General features: G+C 48.5%; 1 protein-coding gene, 1 long non-coding RNA gene, 1 other non-coding gene and 1 pseudogene across 3 annotated transcripts; 2 read left to right on the top strand and 2 right to left on the bottom strand.

Annotated features, from left to right (window-relative positions):
• The first annotated feature begins 637 nt into the window (after nt 1-637).
• LOC114774593 (visual pigment-like receptor peropsin) lies at nt 638-3,843 on the top strand (annotated as a pseudogene).
• Nucleotides 3,844-4,249: 406 nt separating this feature from the next.
• LOC114775567 (glutamyl aminopeptidase) lies at nt 4,250-14,268 on the bottom strand. Its single transcript, XM_074933613.1, is given in 24 exon segments — nt 4,250-4,472; nt 4,563-4,644; nt 6,738-6,878; nt 7,017-7,095; nt 7,098-7,189; nt 7,291-7,437; nt 7,559-7,632; nt 7,721-7,739; nt 7,741-7,878; nt 7,959-8,014; nt 8,085-8,123; nt 8,125-8,223; nt 8,297-8,378; nt 8,460-8,620; nt 8,735-8,800; nt 8,895-8,960; nt 9,108-9,242; nt 9,386-9,499; nt 10,633-10,787; nt 10,974-11,094; nt 12,898-13,029; nt 13,129-13,270; nt 13,607-13,815; nt 13,817-14,268. Coding segments are annotated over 24 exon segments (2,919 nt in total). The 5' UTR covers nt 14,237-14,268; the 3' UTR covers nt 4,250-4,322.
• Nucleotides 8,758-9,905, top strand: LOC114775923 (uncharacterized). The gene is made up of 3 exons (XR_003745346.1): nt 8,758-9,315; nt 9,396-9,520; nt 9,609-9,905. It is a non-coding gene; the product is annotated as an uncharacterized LOC114775923 (long non-coding RNA).
• On the bottom strand, nt 11,855-11,927 carry trnar-acg (transfer RNA arginine (anticodon ACG)). The gene has a single exon. It is a non-coding gene; the product is annotated as a tRNA-Arg (tRNA).
• Nucleotides 14,269-15,208: the final 940 nt, after the last annotated feature.

Raw genomic sequence — 15,208 nt, 5'->3', positions numbered from 1 at the left:
CTCCGCATCAGCGGCGAGTTCGTTAGTGATCAGAGATACTCACATCCGCCATTACTACACCAGCGTTACTCCACCTGCAGCACACAGGAGGTCCGCGGTGAAACGAAAACCTAACTTCACCTCCCGATCCGACTCTCAGCGTTTACCGTGGCGTTTTCAGACAGAGTCACATGACCGCACATTCTCGCTGCTTCCGGGCAGCGCGGCTGCGTCACGTGTTCCCTTTCATGGCCGTTAGAATGTAGCAGCGCCACCACATGGACTGGCGGGAGTCGAAATAAGATGGTTCACTGGCCTGGCTCTGTGGTTCCAGATTTTGAGACGTTCTGTTGGTGTGTGTGTGTGTATTCTGGGATAAGATGATTGGAACCGATATAGAAAATCAATCAGCCAATTATTAGTCCTCAGAACCCTACGCTGATCCAATCAGTGAAGGTTCTGTTTGATTTCCCCAGATATGGAGAAATTAACCCATATGCCTTCACTATGACTTGAATGCATTTTTCATTGTTCCGGGTGGGAGGACGAGAGAATCTGACCCAGTTCCACCACCCAGTTCCACCAGCGAGAACGGGGGGAATGTGTGTGTGTGGTGTGTGTGTGTGTGTGTGTCCAAATTAATCCTGAAACAAGGGCCTCCTCAGTTCTCTGAACCAGGAGGGACAAAAGCCCCCAAATCTCCCCGCATTTCCCCGTTCGCACGCTCCGTGGACGGCGTCTCTCGGCCTCGCTGCTCGTACCTGGTGCGAGTGAGTGGGAGCGATGAATCTGTCGACCGAATCTGGAGTCTATGGGGGGACGAGTGCGTTCTCCCAACAGAGCACAACATCGTCGCCGGATACCTCATCACCGCATGTAATGTAGAACCTGGGGACCTGCTAGGTGTTTGGCGTTGGTTATGTAGACGTCGCGAGGAGATCTTTATTCTCAACGCTCACCCTACTCTGTCGATCATGTCAGGTGGTTGTCGATTTGTGCGTGCAGGTGTGGTGAGTTTGTCAAGCAACCTGGTGGTGCTCGTGATGTTCGTGAAGTTCAAGGAGCTCCGCACCGCCACCAACTGCATCATCATCAACCTGGCGCTCACCGATGTGGGCGTCGCCGGGATCGGGTACCGATGTCGGCAGCATCCGACCTGCACGGCAGCTGGAAGTTCGGCTACGCCGGCTGCCAGGTAGGAACACTTTACTCAGGTGTGAGAAGGTCCCCTTGGCTCATGGACCTGGAGACGCTGGAGACGCTGGAGACGGCCGCATCCTTCACTCCGTGTCTGCGCGATGAGTTTGTGCGTGGTCATGTGACTGCACGGCAAAAACAAAGTCTGTGATGGTTTTAAAAAGATTCGGGTGTAAGAGTAAAATAAAAGTAAAAAGTGTGGCGTTGTAAACCTACACCTAGAAGTAGAGTAAACGTAACTGAGTTAATGTACCCACCTCTGACACACACACACGCACACACAAAATGCCTGAGATCTGAGTATTTATTAGTTCTGGATGTGTTTCACTCACTAGCTCAGCCAATCACATACACACACACACACACACACACACACACAGTGTAACAGCCGAGCCAAACACAACAGAGGACCCTGGAGAAGTAGGTGAAGGTTCAGCGCTGGTGTGTTTACCCTGATTCCTGTGCGGTTCTGTGTGTATCTATGAAAGCTGATCCTGTGTGTGTGTGTGTGTGTGTGTGTGTGTGTGTGTGTGTGTGTGTGTTAGATTTATGCAGCTCTGAACATCTTCTTCGGCATGGCCAGCATCGGGCTCCTCACTGTGGTGGCCATTGACCGTTACCTGACCATCTGCAGGCCTGACGTAGGTCAGAACTTCCAAAGTGTCACGCCGCACACGCAACACACGCAGAGTGTGTTTGTGATGTGTGTGAAAACGTGTGTGTGTGTGTTCGCAGGTCAGAAGATGACAACACATTCCTACACTGCGATGATTGTGGGGGCGTGGCTAAATGCAGTGTTCTGGTCCTCCATGCCTGCAGTGGGCTGGGCAGGTTATGCCCCCGACCCAACTGGCGCCACCTGCACCATCAACTGGAGGAACAATGACGCGTGAGTGTGTGTGTCTGTTTATAATGTACGCCATTTACCAGACGCCCTTATCCAGAGTGCCGTACAGTCAGTAGTGACAGGGACAGTCCCCCTAGAGACACTCCGGGTTAATTGTCTTGCTCAGGGACAAGATGGTAGAAAGTGGGGTTTGAACCTGGTTCATAGGCGGGTGTGTTATCTGCTAGGCTACCGCCACCCATTACATTTACATTTACCAGACGCCCTTATCCAGAGCGCCTTACAACCAGTAGTTACAGGGACAGCCCCCCCTGGAGACAGTGACAGAGTCCCCCCCTTATCCAGAGCACCTTACAACCAGTAGTTACAGGGACAGCCCCCCCCTGGAGACAGTGTCAGAGTCCCCCCCTTATCCAGAGCACCTTACAACCAGTAGTTACAGGGACAGCCCCCCCTGGAGACAGTGTCAGAGTCCCCCCCTTATCCAGAGCGCCTTACAACCAGTAGTTACAGGGACAGTCCCCCCCTGGAGACAGTGACAGAGTCCCCCCCTTATCCAGAGCGCCTTACAACCAGTAGTTACAGGGACAGTCCCCCCCTGGAGACAGTGACAGAGTCCCCCCCTTATCCAGAGCGACTTACAACCAGTAGTTACAGGGACAGTCCCGCCCTGGAGACAGTGACAGAGTCCCCCCCTTATCCAGAGCACCTTACAACCAGTAGTTACAGGGACAGTCCCCCCCTGGAGACACTCAGGGTTAAGTGTCTTGCTCAGGGACACGATGGTAGTAAGTGGGGTTTGAACCTGGGTCTCCTGGTTCACAGGCGAGTGTGTTACCCGCTAGGCTACTACCAGCCATTATAACAGGTGTATGTGCACCCTCAGCTCTTTCATATCCTACACCATGGCGGTGATCGCCGTGAACTTTGTGGTTCCGCTGTCCGTCATGTTCTACTGCTACTACAACGTCTCTGTCACTGTGAGGAGGTACAAGGCCACCAACAGCCTGGACACTATCAACATGGACTGGTCTGACCAGATGGATGTCACCAAGGTCAGCAGACACCGGCGTATCCCCCCACACACACACACACACACACACACACACACACACTCAAATCCAGCTTCAGCACGTCACTGGTTGGTACAGGTGTTTTAATTTACTGCATTACACATGGACTGGAGTGTGTGTGTGTGTGTGTGTTTGTGCCATAATCTCTCTGTGTGTCCAGATGTCCGTAGTGATGATCGTCATGTTCCTGGTGGCCTGGTCTCCATACTCGATGGTGTGTCTGTGGGCCTCGTTCAGTGACCCTAAAACCATCCCCGCCCCCATGGCCATCATCGCCCCCCTCTTCGCCAAGTCCTCCACCTTCTACAACCCCTGCATCTACGTTGCTGCTAACAAGAAGTAAGGGCCCCTCCACGAACTCACCCCGCCATGAGTTCATGAGGTGCAGTGGTGGCCTAGCGGTTAGGAAGCGGCACCGTAATCAGAAGGTTGCCGGTTCGAATCCCGATCCGCCAAGGTGCCACTGAGCAAAGCACCGTCCCCACACACTGCTCCCTGGGCGCCTGTCATGGCTGCCCACTGCTCACCAAGGGTGATGGATTAAATGCAGAGGACAAATTTCACTGTGTGCAACCGTGTGCATCACATGTGACAATCACTGCACTTTCTTTCTTTGTCACCATGTGTGTGTGTGCCGCAGGTTCCGGAGGGCCATCTTAGGGATGCTCCGCTGCCAAACCCAACAGCGCCTGAACATCAGTAGCCAGGTTTCCCATGACCATCTCCCAGCTGCCACTAAACCAGTAAAGTGGGGTGCTGGCATCACGACGTCCCCGCGGCGCCGCGAATCTCATCAGCCAAGTTACAGGAACCGTTCCATTTCTCACCGGAGGCTGGTGTGGGCCGAGGTGTCCTGGCGTTTTAGAAGAGCGCGGACTGGAGATGATTCTGTTCTTCCTCTCTGCTTTTATTCCAGTAAAAGAAAAGAGAAAATGACACCGTTTGTGTGTGTGAGCCAGTCGGTCTTTATTTTGGATAAAGCACCTCACATTAGAAGCAGCTCAAAGCCTCTAGAGATAAATCCATCTTCTGCGAGATGGCAGTGTGAAGAACGTAAAAACCAGGAGAGATGGAACACATCATCGTTCCATCAGGTCTGCTGAACGATGGATGGACATCGATGTCGATTACAGGTAAAAGGTCGAGGGACCCATGAAGTGGCTCTGTAGTCAAATGGGCTCTGTGACCTTTATGGGGGACAAATAATTCTGCTGATTGTGGAGTCATCAGTTGGACATGTTGGTGTCCAGCCAGACACGGATTTCCTCTTTGTTCTGACTCAGCCACTCCATGTTGTTCTTCACCGTTCTAGCGCCTGTTTACGAGGTGTCTCTCCCGCACCCAGCGTTGGGCGTCAAAGCAAAGAAGTGTTCCATCTGGGGGAAAAAAAGGGGTGACCAGGAGATACAGAAACCAAAGACGAGTAAAGTATCGTTGTTGCGGTGGACGAGGACGTCTGGTGATACCTGCCACAGCTGCAGCTCACTGTTGAAGGACGTGCTGATCCGCTGCAGCAGGCGCCCAAGGTTCCTGTCTGTGATGGTGAATCTGCAAGTAAAAGTGTAGAAATGACCCTGAACATCCACAAACACACAACCACAACACACGTCCACACACGACCACAACAAACATATACACATCCACACACACCCACAACACACATACACGCGTTACACACGACCACAACAAACATATACACATCCACACACACCCACAACACACATACACGCGTTACACACGACCACAACAAACACACATGTCCACACACATCCACAACAAACATATACAAACACACAAAACACGTCTACACACAACCACAACACACATACACACGTACACACACGACCACAACAAACATACACACGTCCACACACGAACACAACAAACATACACACGTCCACACACAACCACAACAAACATACACACGTCCACACACAACCACAACAAACATATACACGTCCACACACACCCACAACACACATACACACGTCCACACACGACCACAACAAACATATACACGTACATACACGAACACAACAAACATACACACGTCCACACACATCCACAACAAACATATACAAACACACAACACACGTCTACACACAACCACAACACACGTACACACACGACCACAACAAACATATACACGTCCACAACAAACATACACACGTCCACACACGAACACAACAAACATATACACGTCCCACACACACCCACAACACACATACACACGTCCACAACAAACATACACACGTCCACACACATCCACAACAAACATATACACGTCCACACACACACCCACAACACACGTCCACACACACCCACAACACACATACACACGTCCACACACATCCACAACAAACATACACACGTCCACACACGAACACAACAAACATACACACGTCCACACACATCCACAACAAACATATACAAACACACAACACACGTCCACACACACCCACAACACACATACACACGTCCACACACGACCACAACAAACATATACACACGTCCACACACACCCACAACACACATACACGCGTCCACACACGACCACAACAAACATACACGCGTCCACACACGAACACAACAAACATACACAAACACACAACACACGTCTACACACAACCACAACACACATACACACGTACACACACGACCACAACAAACATATACACACGTCCACACACACCCACAACACACATACACGCGTCCACACATGACCACAACAAACATACACACGTACACACACGAACACAACAAACATACACACGTCCACACACATCCACAACAAACATATACAAACACACAACACACGTCCACACACACCCACAACACACATACACACGTACACACACGACCACAACAAACATATACACACGTCCACACACACCCACAAAACACATACACGCGTCCACACACGACCACAACAAACATACACACGTACACACACGAACACAACAAACATACACACGTCCACACACATCCACAACAAACATATACAAACACACAACACACGTCTACACACAACCACAACATACAACACACGTCCACACACACCCACAACACACATACACACGTACACACACGACCACAACAAACATATACAAACACACAACACACGTCCACACACAACCACAACATACAACACACGTCCACACACGACCACAACCACACGTACACACACAACCACAACAAACATACACACGTCCACACACAACCACAACATACAACACGCGTCCACACACACCCACAACACACATACACACACGACCACAACAAACATACACACGTACACACACGACAACAACACACATACACACGTACACACACGACCACAACACACATACACACTTACACACACAACCACAACAAACATTCACAAACACACAACATATGTCCACACACAACCACAACATACAACACACGTCCACACACAACCACAACGAACATCCACATGTACACACAACCACAACAAACATCCACACGTACACACACAACCACAACAAACATACACATTCACACAACATGTATCTGCCACACATAAAATCATGTCCACAAACAGCCACACACATACATAGACATCCACAAACACACAACACATGTCCTCAGACCAACAAACAAAAGTGTCCAGTACTTACCTGCTGACCAGGTAATCCCAGTTGAGGGTGGTCCAATCCCAGGCCATTTGCTTCCCATACTTGTTAAGCGAGACATAGCGGACCACAGTGAACAGGTCCTGACTGCGAACCACAGATTCATCTTTACAGGCCTCTAGCAACCTGACAAGAAAACACACACACACACACACACACACATACACACACACAGATGAAATACCCCCTGTTTCAAAGTTGAAAATCCTGCACATCCATCGTAATAGCATGTAAAACAGAAAGACTGCCAGCACGAGTCTCCACCTGTTTAGGAGTGAGATATCCTCCACAGATGCTAGTCCGTACAGCAGCTTGTCCTTCTCCTGGGCCAAGGTAGCAGCTGATACCGCTGAAACATCACCTCCCACTTCTCCCTGGTGCCCACGGTACGCATCCCATATCGGTAGACCAGCAGGCGCAGGTTCACCGGGACACTCCTTGCATCAGAGGGTGGTGAGGCCTACATCATTACTGATCAATCAGCACTGATATCAGTGGAGTCAACCAGCAGCATGATCCTTCAGAACATTCCCATGACCCCCCTCGGCACAGAGGAGACAGTGGCGTGTGTTTTGTATTACGGAATAGAGCCTTCAGTCACTGGTCGAAGATACTAGATGCTTGTTTCAGGGTCTGCTGGTCATCCATCTGACACGCAATACGCAACACAGTCTCACGAAGAAGCCTGTGGGACACACACACACACACACACACACCACACACATATATACACAACAGAGATGTCAATTCTTTTTTCCGATGCTGCAGTGTTATGTAAACAGCGGAAGCCCCGCCCCTTCTCCTACCGCGTTTTCTGGGTCCCTGTGTCACTCCAGCCGACGCTGGCAGCAATCGCTTCAACGTGTCCCCTGAATAATTTCTACAGAGAAGCAGAGATCAACTCCCCGTTACACTCAATTTCACCTTCAGTCAATCTCCTGCTGTTATTTCCAGGAATTGGTAAAGACCTGGAATTTTGGAAAGAGGGGGGTCATCAGTCAACATGTCGGTCATGTAGGCGATGGAGGACGGCACATCATACTGGTCCCACACAATGTACTCAGTCTCATTGGTCAGGTATTTGGTCAGGTTCAGGGCCTCCTGTCCATAGTCCACCATGTTGGCCCTGATGACACAGGGGTGAGAAAATGGTCCATTACAGCCAACAAAAAAAAAAGAGAATGAAAATGATAAGGACATCATTACCTCCCCAGAGCGAACACATCATCAACGTAGCTGCAGCGGTCTGTGGCATCAACAACCTGCAGAAGAGGGGTCCAGTCATGTTCTGAATTTCACACTGAGGACATGTTCTAGAAGCTGGGATGGTACCAGGTGATTGGAGAGGAGCTGCTCCGTGATGCCACTCACCCGATGACGTCATGGTTGACGCGGGGTTTAGAAGGCCCATGTGGTCCTTGTTGACTTTGACAGGTCCGTCAGTCGCAGGGTTGTATTCGGACAGGATTAACTCTGAGCAGACAGGAAAGAGCAGCTTTCAAAACAGCCCCATCACCCAGGGGCCTTCTGGGTATATTGTCTACCTGGACTGGATTATTAAAGATCTGAGACGAGTTCTTGTTGGAGTTGGGCGCCTGCCACATCACAGGAATCGTCCATTTATAGCTGCAACACATCCAGGATGCAAAACATGAGTCGAACAAGGTTGCTTTTCTCCTGACCACTGCTGTGGGGAGTGTGACCGACCCCAGGGGAACTGGCGGCGTGGAGGGATCTGCGTTGGGGTCCAGCAGGAAGCGTCTCTGGGTCAGCTTGGCCTGTGACCCCGACACGGTGACCTCCAGCAGCGGGTAGCCCATCTGCCTCGTCCACGTATCCATTATCTCAGCCACGGGCAGTCCACTCACCTACATACACAATCGTAACACCTTCACCAACACACGCACAGGCACACACACACACACCCACACACACACACACACACCACACACACACACACACACACAAACACACACACACACCGCAGCCTGGGCTTCCCAGAAATCAGACGTCTTAGCATTCTGGAAGGTGAAGTCTTTCAGGTATTTCTGCAGGAGAGGAGAGGGTCCATCAGTATCACTGTGTGTGTATGTGTGTGTGTGTGTGTGTGTGTGTGTGTGTGTGTGTGTGTGCATGTGTTACCCTGCAGCCATCTCTGAATGTGTCTCTGCCCACCAACTCTTCAAGCATTCTTAAAATGGATGCCCCCTGCAGCAGGAGCAGCACAGCAAGAATGACAGAAAACATGAACATCAGTAGAACATCAGTTCCAGAATTCGTGCTGATATGAGCCATTTCAGTGACAGGCTGTGTGTGTGTGTGTGTGTGTGTGTGTGTGAGTGTGTGTGTTTTCACCTTGCTGTAGGATATCGCATCGAACACAGATGTGATCTCTGCTGGAGTTGATACGTCCACAATGATCGGATGTGAGGACAGGAGGGCATCATCCACCATGACGGGAAGTACATCACTGATGAGCATGATGTCACGCTGGGGTCAGGATGAAATATTACTTTATCAGATAATGTCCTCATAAAGAATACTACGCTCCACTTGCAGCAAGGTCGGTCCTCACAGAATATTCATCTGATAGTACCAGTTAAACAGTACAGGTGTCATGTGGCGTATCTCACCATGTTCCAGTCTGGTTCAGCCTTCTCCACACCCACATACTCAAAGAAGCTGGCAAAGCCCTCATTTAACCACAGATCATCCCACCAGTCCATCGTCACAATGTTCCCGAACCACTGCAGGTCAACAGTGCACAGGTGAGGACAGACACCCGACAAACACGTTTACGCCAGTCGCGCCATCAAGACGGACTCTCCTGCTCCTATTCTCTTTTAATCCATGCAGGGAGAAGAAAAATAAAATACAGATATTACTCAACGGACCAATGTTTCCCAGAAGGCTGCACCCTACAATCTTTCTTAGAAGACGAACCGAGAAGCTGGAAGTGACGTGATAACAGATAACATGGTGTTTTACAGACTGTTGTAACCTTGGACCATTCCATAAAACTGTCTGTTGTCCACAGCCTGCCTCTGTTCTTCACAATGCTGAGTAGAACCATTACAACAAAGGGCCTCATAAACCATCAGATCAATAACGGCTCAGTGTTATATTTCATATTATCTCCTGAGATGCACATGACACGAGGTAGAACATAATCATCTCTGGTCCAATCAGAGTGTGTGTGTGACTGAGGTTTCATGACCTTACAGATTACGATCACTCTTTTACTACTTTGATTGGAACAGCTTTTCCAATCAAACTACCAACTTGGCCAAACTACCAACTCTAAGGGCAACCTGTAGAAAATGTTCTCAAGAGATCAGCAACAATGGAACAGAAGTGGAACAGAACAACAATAGAACAGAAGTATAGGTGAGATGAGAACCACTGTGTATTGTGATGAACATCTCAACTAGACTCTTCAAGCCACTCTGTACCCTGCTGCTGAGTTGGATCAGTGAGAGATGTTCTAGAGACAATAAAGCAATAAACGTTGTTGTATATTTTTTAGATTTAGAGGTTAGTGATGTACTTAAGAGTTCATGTGAGGAAGAACGTTGTAGACGAACAGCTCTGTGGACATGAGACTACAGATCTCTGTGCTACAGTGATAATCATTGTCAGATCTTTATATTTACATTTACAGCAATACAATCAGTAGTGACAGGGACATTCCCCCTGGAGACACTCAAGGTTAAGTGTCTTGTTCAGGGACACAATGGTAGTAAGTGGGGTTTTAACCTGGGTCTTCTGGTACATAGGCAGGTGTCCCACCCACTAGGCTATTACCAGCTGGAGATTAGTGGGTTTGACCCAGGATCCAATGTTTTTCAGGAGGTTGTGGAAACATTGTTCTTAGGCTGACCTGGTGGACGAGTTCATGAGCAATGACACTGGCCACACTCTGCTTGTTGTAGGAGGATGACTCTCTCTCATCAAACAGAAGGTTGGTCTCTCTGTAGGTGATCAGACCCCAGTTCTCCATTGCTCCTGTGCCAAAGTCTGGTATGGCAATTTTGTCTGCAAGAAGTCACACCCACACAGTTTTACAGTTAGCGTGTTCCATTCCCTGATATGTGGACTTTTCCACACCACCCAAACCTAATGGGATGTCTCTACAACATTTACTTTTTCTGGACCAACATTTACTGCTAGACCTAGACATCCCACCCTCTGGAAAAGAAAGAAATGATCTTGGTATGCTACCTAGCTTTGGGATGGAGTAATTCATGCCGAAGTAATCCTCGAAGTGGTCAAAGATGATCTTTGTGACGTTAGCAGCATACTCTGCTGTGTGTTTCTGCAGTGGCTGAACCCAAATCCTCAGCTGTGGACAGAGAATTGAACACAGTTGATTGCACTTGATGAGTGTTTTTAGTTGTTTGTCTTTAATTGATTGTGTTAGTAGATTATGTTTAGTTGAGTGGTTTTGTTTGGTTGTACTTGTTGAGTGTGCTAGTAGATTGTGTTTAGACGAGTGTGCTTGCTGAGTGGATTTGGTTGGTTGTACTTGTTGAGTGTGTTAGTTGATTGTGTTTAGTTGAGTGGATTTGGTTGGTTGTACTTGTTGAGTGTGTTAGTTGATTGTGTTTAGTTGAGTGGATTTGGTTGGTTGTACTTGTTGAGTGTGTTAGTTGATTGTGTTTATTTGAGTGGTTTTGGTTGGTTGTACTTGTTGAGTGTGTTAGTAGATTGTGATTAGTTGAGTGGATTTGGTTGGTTGTACTTGTTGAGTGTGTTAGTTGATTGTGTTTAGTTGAGTGGATTTGGTTAGTTGTACTTGTTGAGTGTGTTAAAGTAAAGTTAAAGTGAAGTGATTGTCACACGTGATACACAGCCAGCACAGCACACGGTGCACACAGTGAAATTTGTCCTCTGCCATTTAACCCATCACCCTGAGTGAGCAGTGGGCAGCCATGACCGGCGCCACGGGGCGCAGTTGGGTGGGGACGGTGCTTTGCTCAGTGGTACCTCAGTGGCACCTCAGTGGTACCTTGGCGGATCGGGATTCGAACCGGCAACCTTCTGATTACGGGGCCGCTTCCTTAACCGCTAGGCCACCACTGCCCCAAAAGAACACAAATGCACGAGCCAGCCAGGAGTCGAACCTAGAATCTTCTGATCCGTAGTCAGACGCGTTATCCATTGCGCCACTGGCCCTGTTAGTAGATTGTGATTAGTTGATTGGTTTTGGTTGGTTGTACTTGTTGAGTGTGTTAGTTGATTGTGTTTAGTTGAGTGTGCTTGTTGAGTGGATTTGGTTGGTTGTTCTTGTTGAGTGTTGTTAGTTGATTGTGTTTAATTGAGTGGATTTGGTTGGTTGTACTTGTTGAGTGTGTTAGTAGATTGTGATTAGTTGATTGGTTTTGGTTGGTTGTACTTGTTGAGTTTGTTAGTTGATTGTGTTTGTTGAGTGGATTTGGTTGGTTGTACTTGTTGAGTGTGTTAGTAGATTGTGATTAGTTGAGTGGTTTTTGGTTGGTTGTAGTTGTTGAGTTTGTTAGTAGATTGTGTTAGTCAAGTGTGGTTGTTGAGTGGATTTGGTGGTCTGTACTTCGTTGAGTTTGTAGTTGATTGTGTTTAGTTGAGTGGTGTTTGGTTGGTTGTACTTGTTGAGTGTGTTAGTAGATTGTGATTAGTTGAGTGGTTTTGGTTGGTTGTACTTGTTGAGTTTGTTAGTTGATTGTGTTAGTTGAGTGTTTTGTTGTTGACTGTTGAGTGTGTTAGAGATTGTGATTAGTTGTTTGTAGTATTGTTGTTTTAGTCAAGTGTGGTTGTTGAGTGGATTTGGTTGGTTGTACTTGTTGAGTTTGTTAGTTGATTGTGTTTAGTTGAGTGGTTTTGGTTGGTTTGACTTGTTGAGTGTGTTAGTAGATTGTGATTAGTTGAGTGAGTGGGTTTTGGTTGGTTCTTGTACTTGTTGAGTGTGTTAGTAGATTGTGTATATTTAACAGTGCTTGTTGAGTGGTTTTGGTTGGTTGTACTTGTTGAGTGTGTTCGAAGATTGTGTTTAATTAAGTGTGTTAGTAGATTGTGTTTAATTGTGTTAGTAGATTGTGTTTAGTTGAGTGTGCTTGTTGAGTGATTTTGGTTGGTTGTGTTAGTTGAGTTTGTTTTGTCGAGTTCTTACAGGAACTCCTCGCGCTGACATTCGCTCCACAGACTCAAACTGGTGCACAGCAAAACACACCAGGTAGGTGCTCATCTTCACCGAGTTCATGAAGCTGGTTTTGATCTTGTCGCCAGGCAGTGATTCGGTGCTCTAGAAAAACACAAACACAGAGGGAGAGGAGAGTCACCCATGCAGCAGGCTCGAGAAGGTCGCTGTACCTTTATTTATCTGGGCATCTGCAAGCCCCACCTCCTCCGGCATGTTGGACAGGGCCTTGTACGCACGGTCATGTGTGATGGAGATCTTGTACGTGGCTTTTTTATTTGGCTCATCAAAACACGGGAAGGATTTCCGAGCATCAGTCGGTTCGTGGTCCGTGGCAGCAATTTTCCTACAGAAAGGAAGAAGTCCAGAAAACAAGGTCACATGGTACCCATGTTTGTTAAGTGACCCAGATCACAATTAAGACACACACACACACACACACACACACAATGATCAAGAGGAGAAAGAGGTCCATTTTGATCAATTGATAATTTTTTAAAAGGCCCCCTATCATGTGACTTTGTGAGATGATTTAACATTAATACAAGTTCCCCGATCCTGTCTATGGTCCTCTAGTGGCTAGAAATGGTGATAGGTGTAAAGAGGGCTTTGGACATTCTGCCGATCTGAAATTTGTCCCCTTAACCAACAGTCACCCGGACCAACACACAGCGTTCCTTACTTGGTGACTCCGTTTTCCTGGTAGGTGGTCCGATAGAATCCCACCAGGGACCCGTTGAGCCAGCCCTGGAAGTGCAGCGTGAGGACGTAGTGTTCATCGGGCCTTGTGGCCTGCAGCTCTGCCTCGGTCTCCACGACGACGTACTCCTGAGGCAGGTACTGAAAGCAGCCCTTCACCCCCACGACGGTCGGACCGGCGCCGTTCCCTGCTGCTGGGGGACACCAGGCGTGAGAGAGACGGCACCGCCGTCACGAAGGTCTCCCGGATGTGGAGCCATAGGTGGCGGGTTGGCTGCTTCAGGCGCAGGTGGATGGAGACCGTTCCAGTGTAGATGTCCGTCTCCAGGTGGGGCTCCAGGTGGAGGTCATAGTGGTCGGGGACGATGAAGTCGGGCAGACGGAACTGGGTCCACGCGCCGCTGCTGTCGTTGGACGGTCGGCAGGGGCCGCGGTCTTCTGGAGGAGACGGGGGGACCGTGGGGTTCGGGTTCCCCTCCACAGTGGGTCTGCTAAGCCCCACCCCCAGCCCCACGCCGACGCCCGTAACCACGACCACCAAGCATATGACAGCTGCGTGTTTCCAGCGTATACAGTAGCGCTTCTGCTTCTTCTCAAAGTCCAGGCTCTCCATGGCGATGCTGCTCTCACACACACACGCAAGTTCCTCTCAGTCTTTTCTCTCACACACACACACACAACGTTTCATACAGACAGCTGTTTTCTTACCTCAGGGACCCGACACACACACACACACACACAGATGTCCAAAAAGAGAGTAGAGGTTACTGACGATCACACTGAAGCACAGCTGGATGCAGCTCACTCACACAAACACACACACACACACACTCAGGCTGCGAGAGTGCAGCGTTTACACACACCTTCAGTTACACATAAATAGCAGCGTGTTAATGAGCAATCAGACAGAAAGAGATAAACAGGGAGGGAGGGAAAACCACCGAGAGAGGAATGAAGCGCCATGGGGGTGGGGGGTTGGGAGTGTGTGTGTGTGTGGGTGGTTGTGTGTGTGTGTGAGGGGTCAGCATGATGAGGAGTCACTCTCGGTGGGTCAACCATAACAGTTTACATTCACATAGACAAAGAGTTCATTGTGTTATCAGACCAGTAATACACACACACACACACATTTCATCAGTGTGTAATCTGCCTTTTTTTCCTTTGGAAGGTTTTGGATGAGCAGAGTCAAGTGAGGCAAGTCCTGACCAACACACTGATCTGGTGATTCATGATATAAGACAGTGATGTGACTGTGAAGATCAACTTATTTTCACACAAAAATCTACTTGAAAGCAGGGCTTCTTTCACACACACACACACACTCATATAATATACATTCTTACACACTCACATCACATTCTCTCACTCACACTCCAAACACACACGCACACTCACTACATTCTTTCACATGCACACTACTCAACACTGACGTCCTTGATTCACAACAGACACGCACAATCACATTCATTTGGAGATTTCCTTCCTCACAGCTGATTTGATTTAAAGAATCAAACTTAAAACATGATTCAGATGGTCCAGGTACCACTGGTCACCTTCTGCTAATTCATATGGTGCAGGTACCAGT

Source organism: Denticeps clupeoides, chromosome 1 (assembly GCF_900700375.1).
Source record: "Denticeps clupeoides chromosome 1, fDenClu1.1, whole genome shotgun sequence".
Classification (NCBI taxonomy): Eukaryota; Metazoa; Chordata; class Actinopteri; order Clupeiformes; family Denticipitidae; genus Denticeps; species Denticeps clupeoides.
This window is presented reverse-complemented; position numbering and strand designations above follow the sequence as displayed.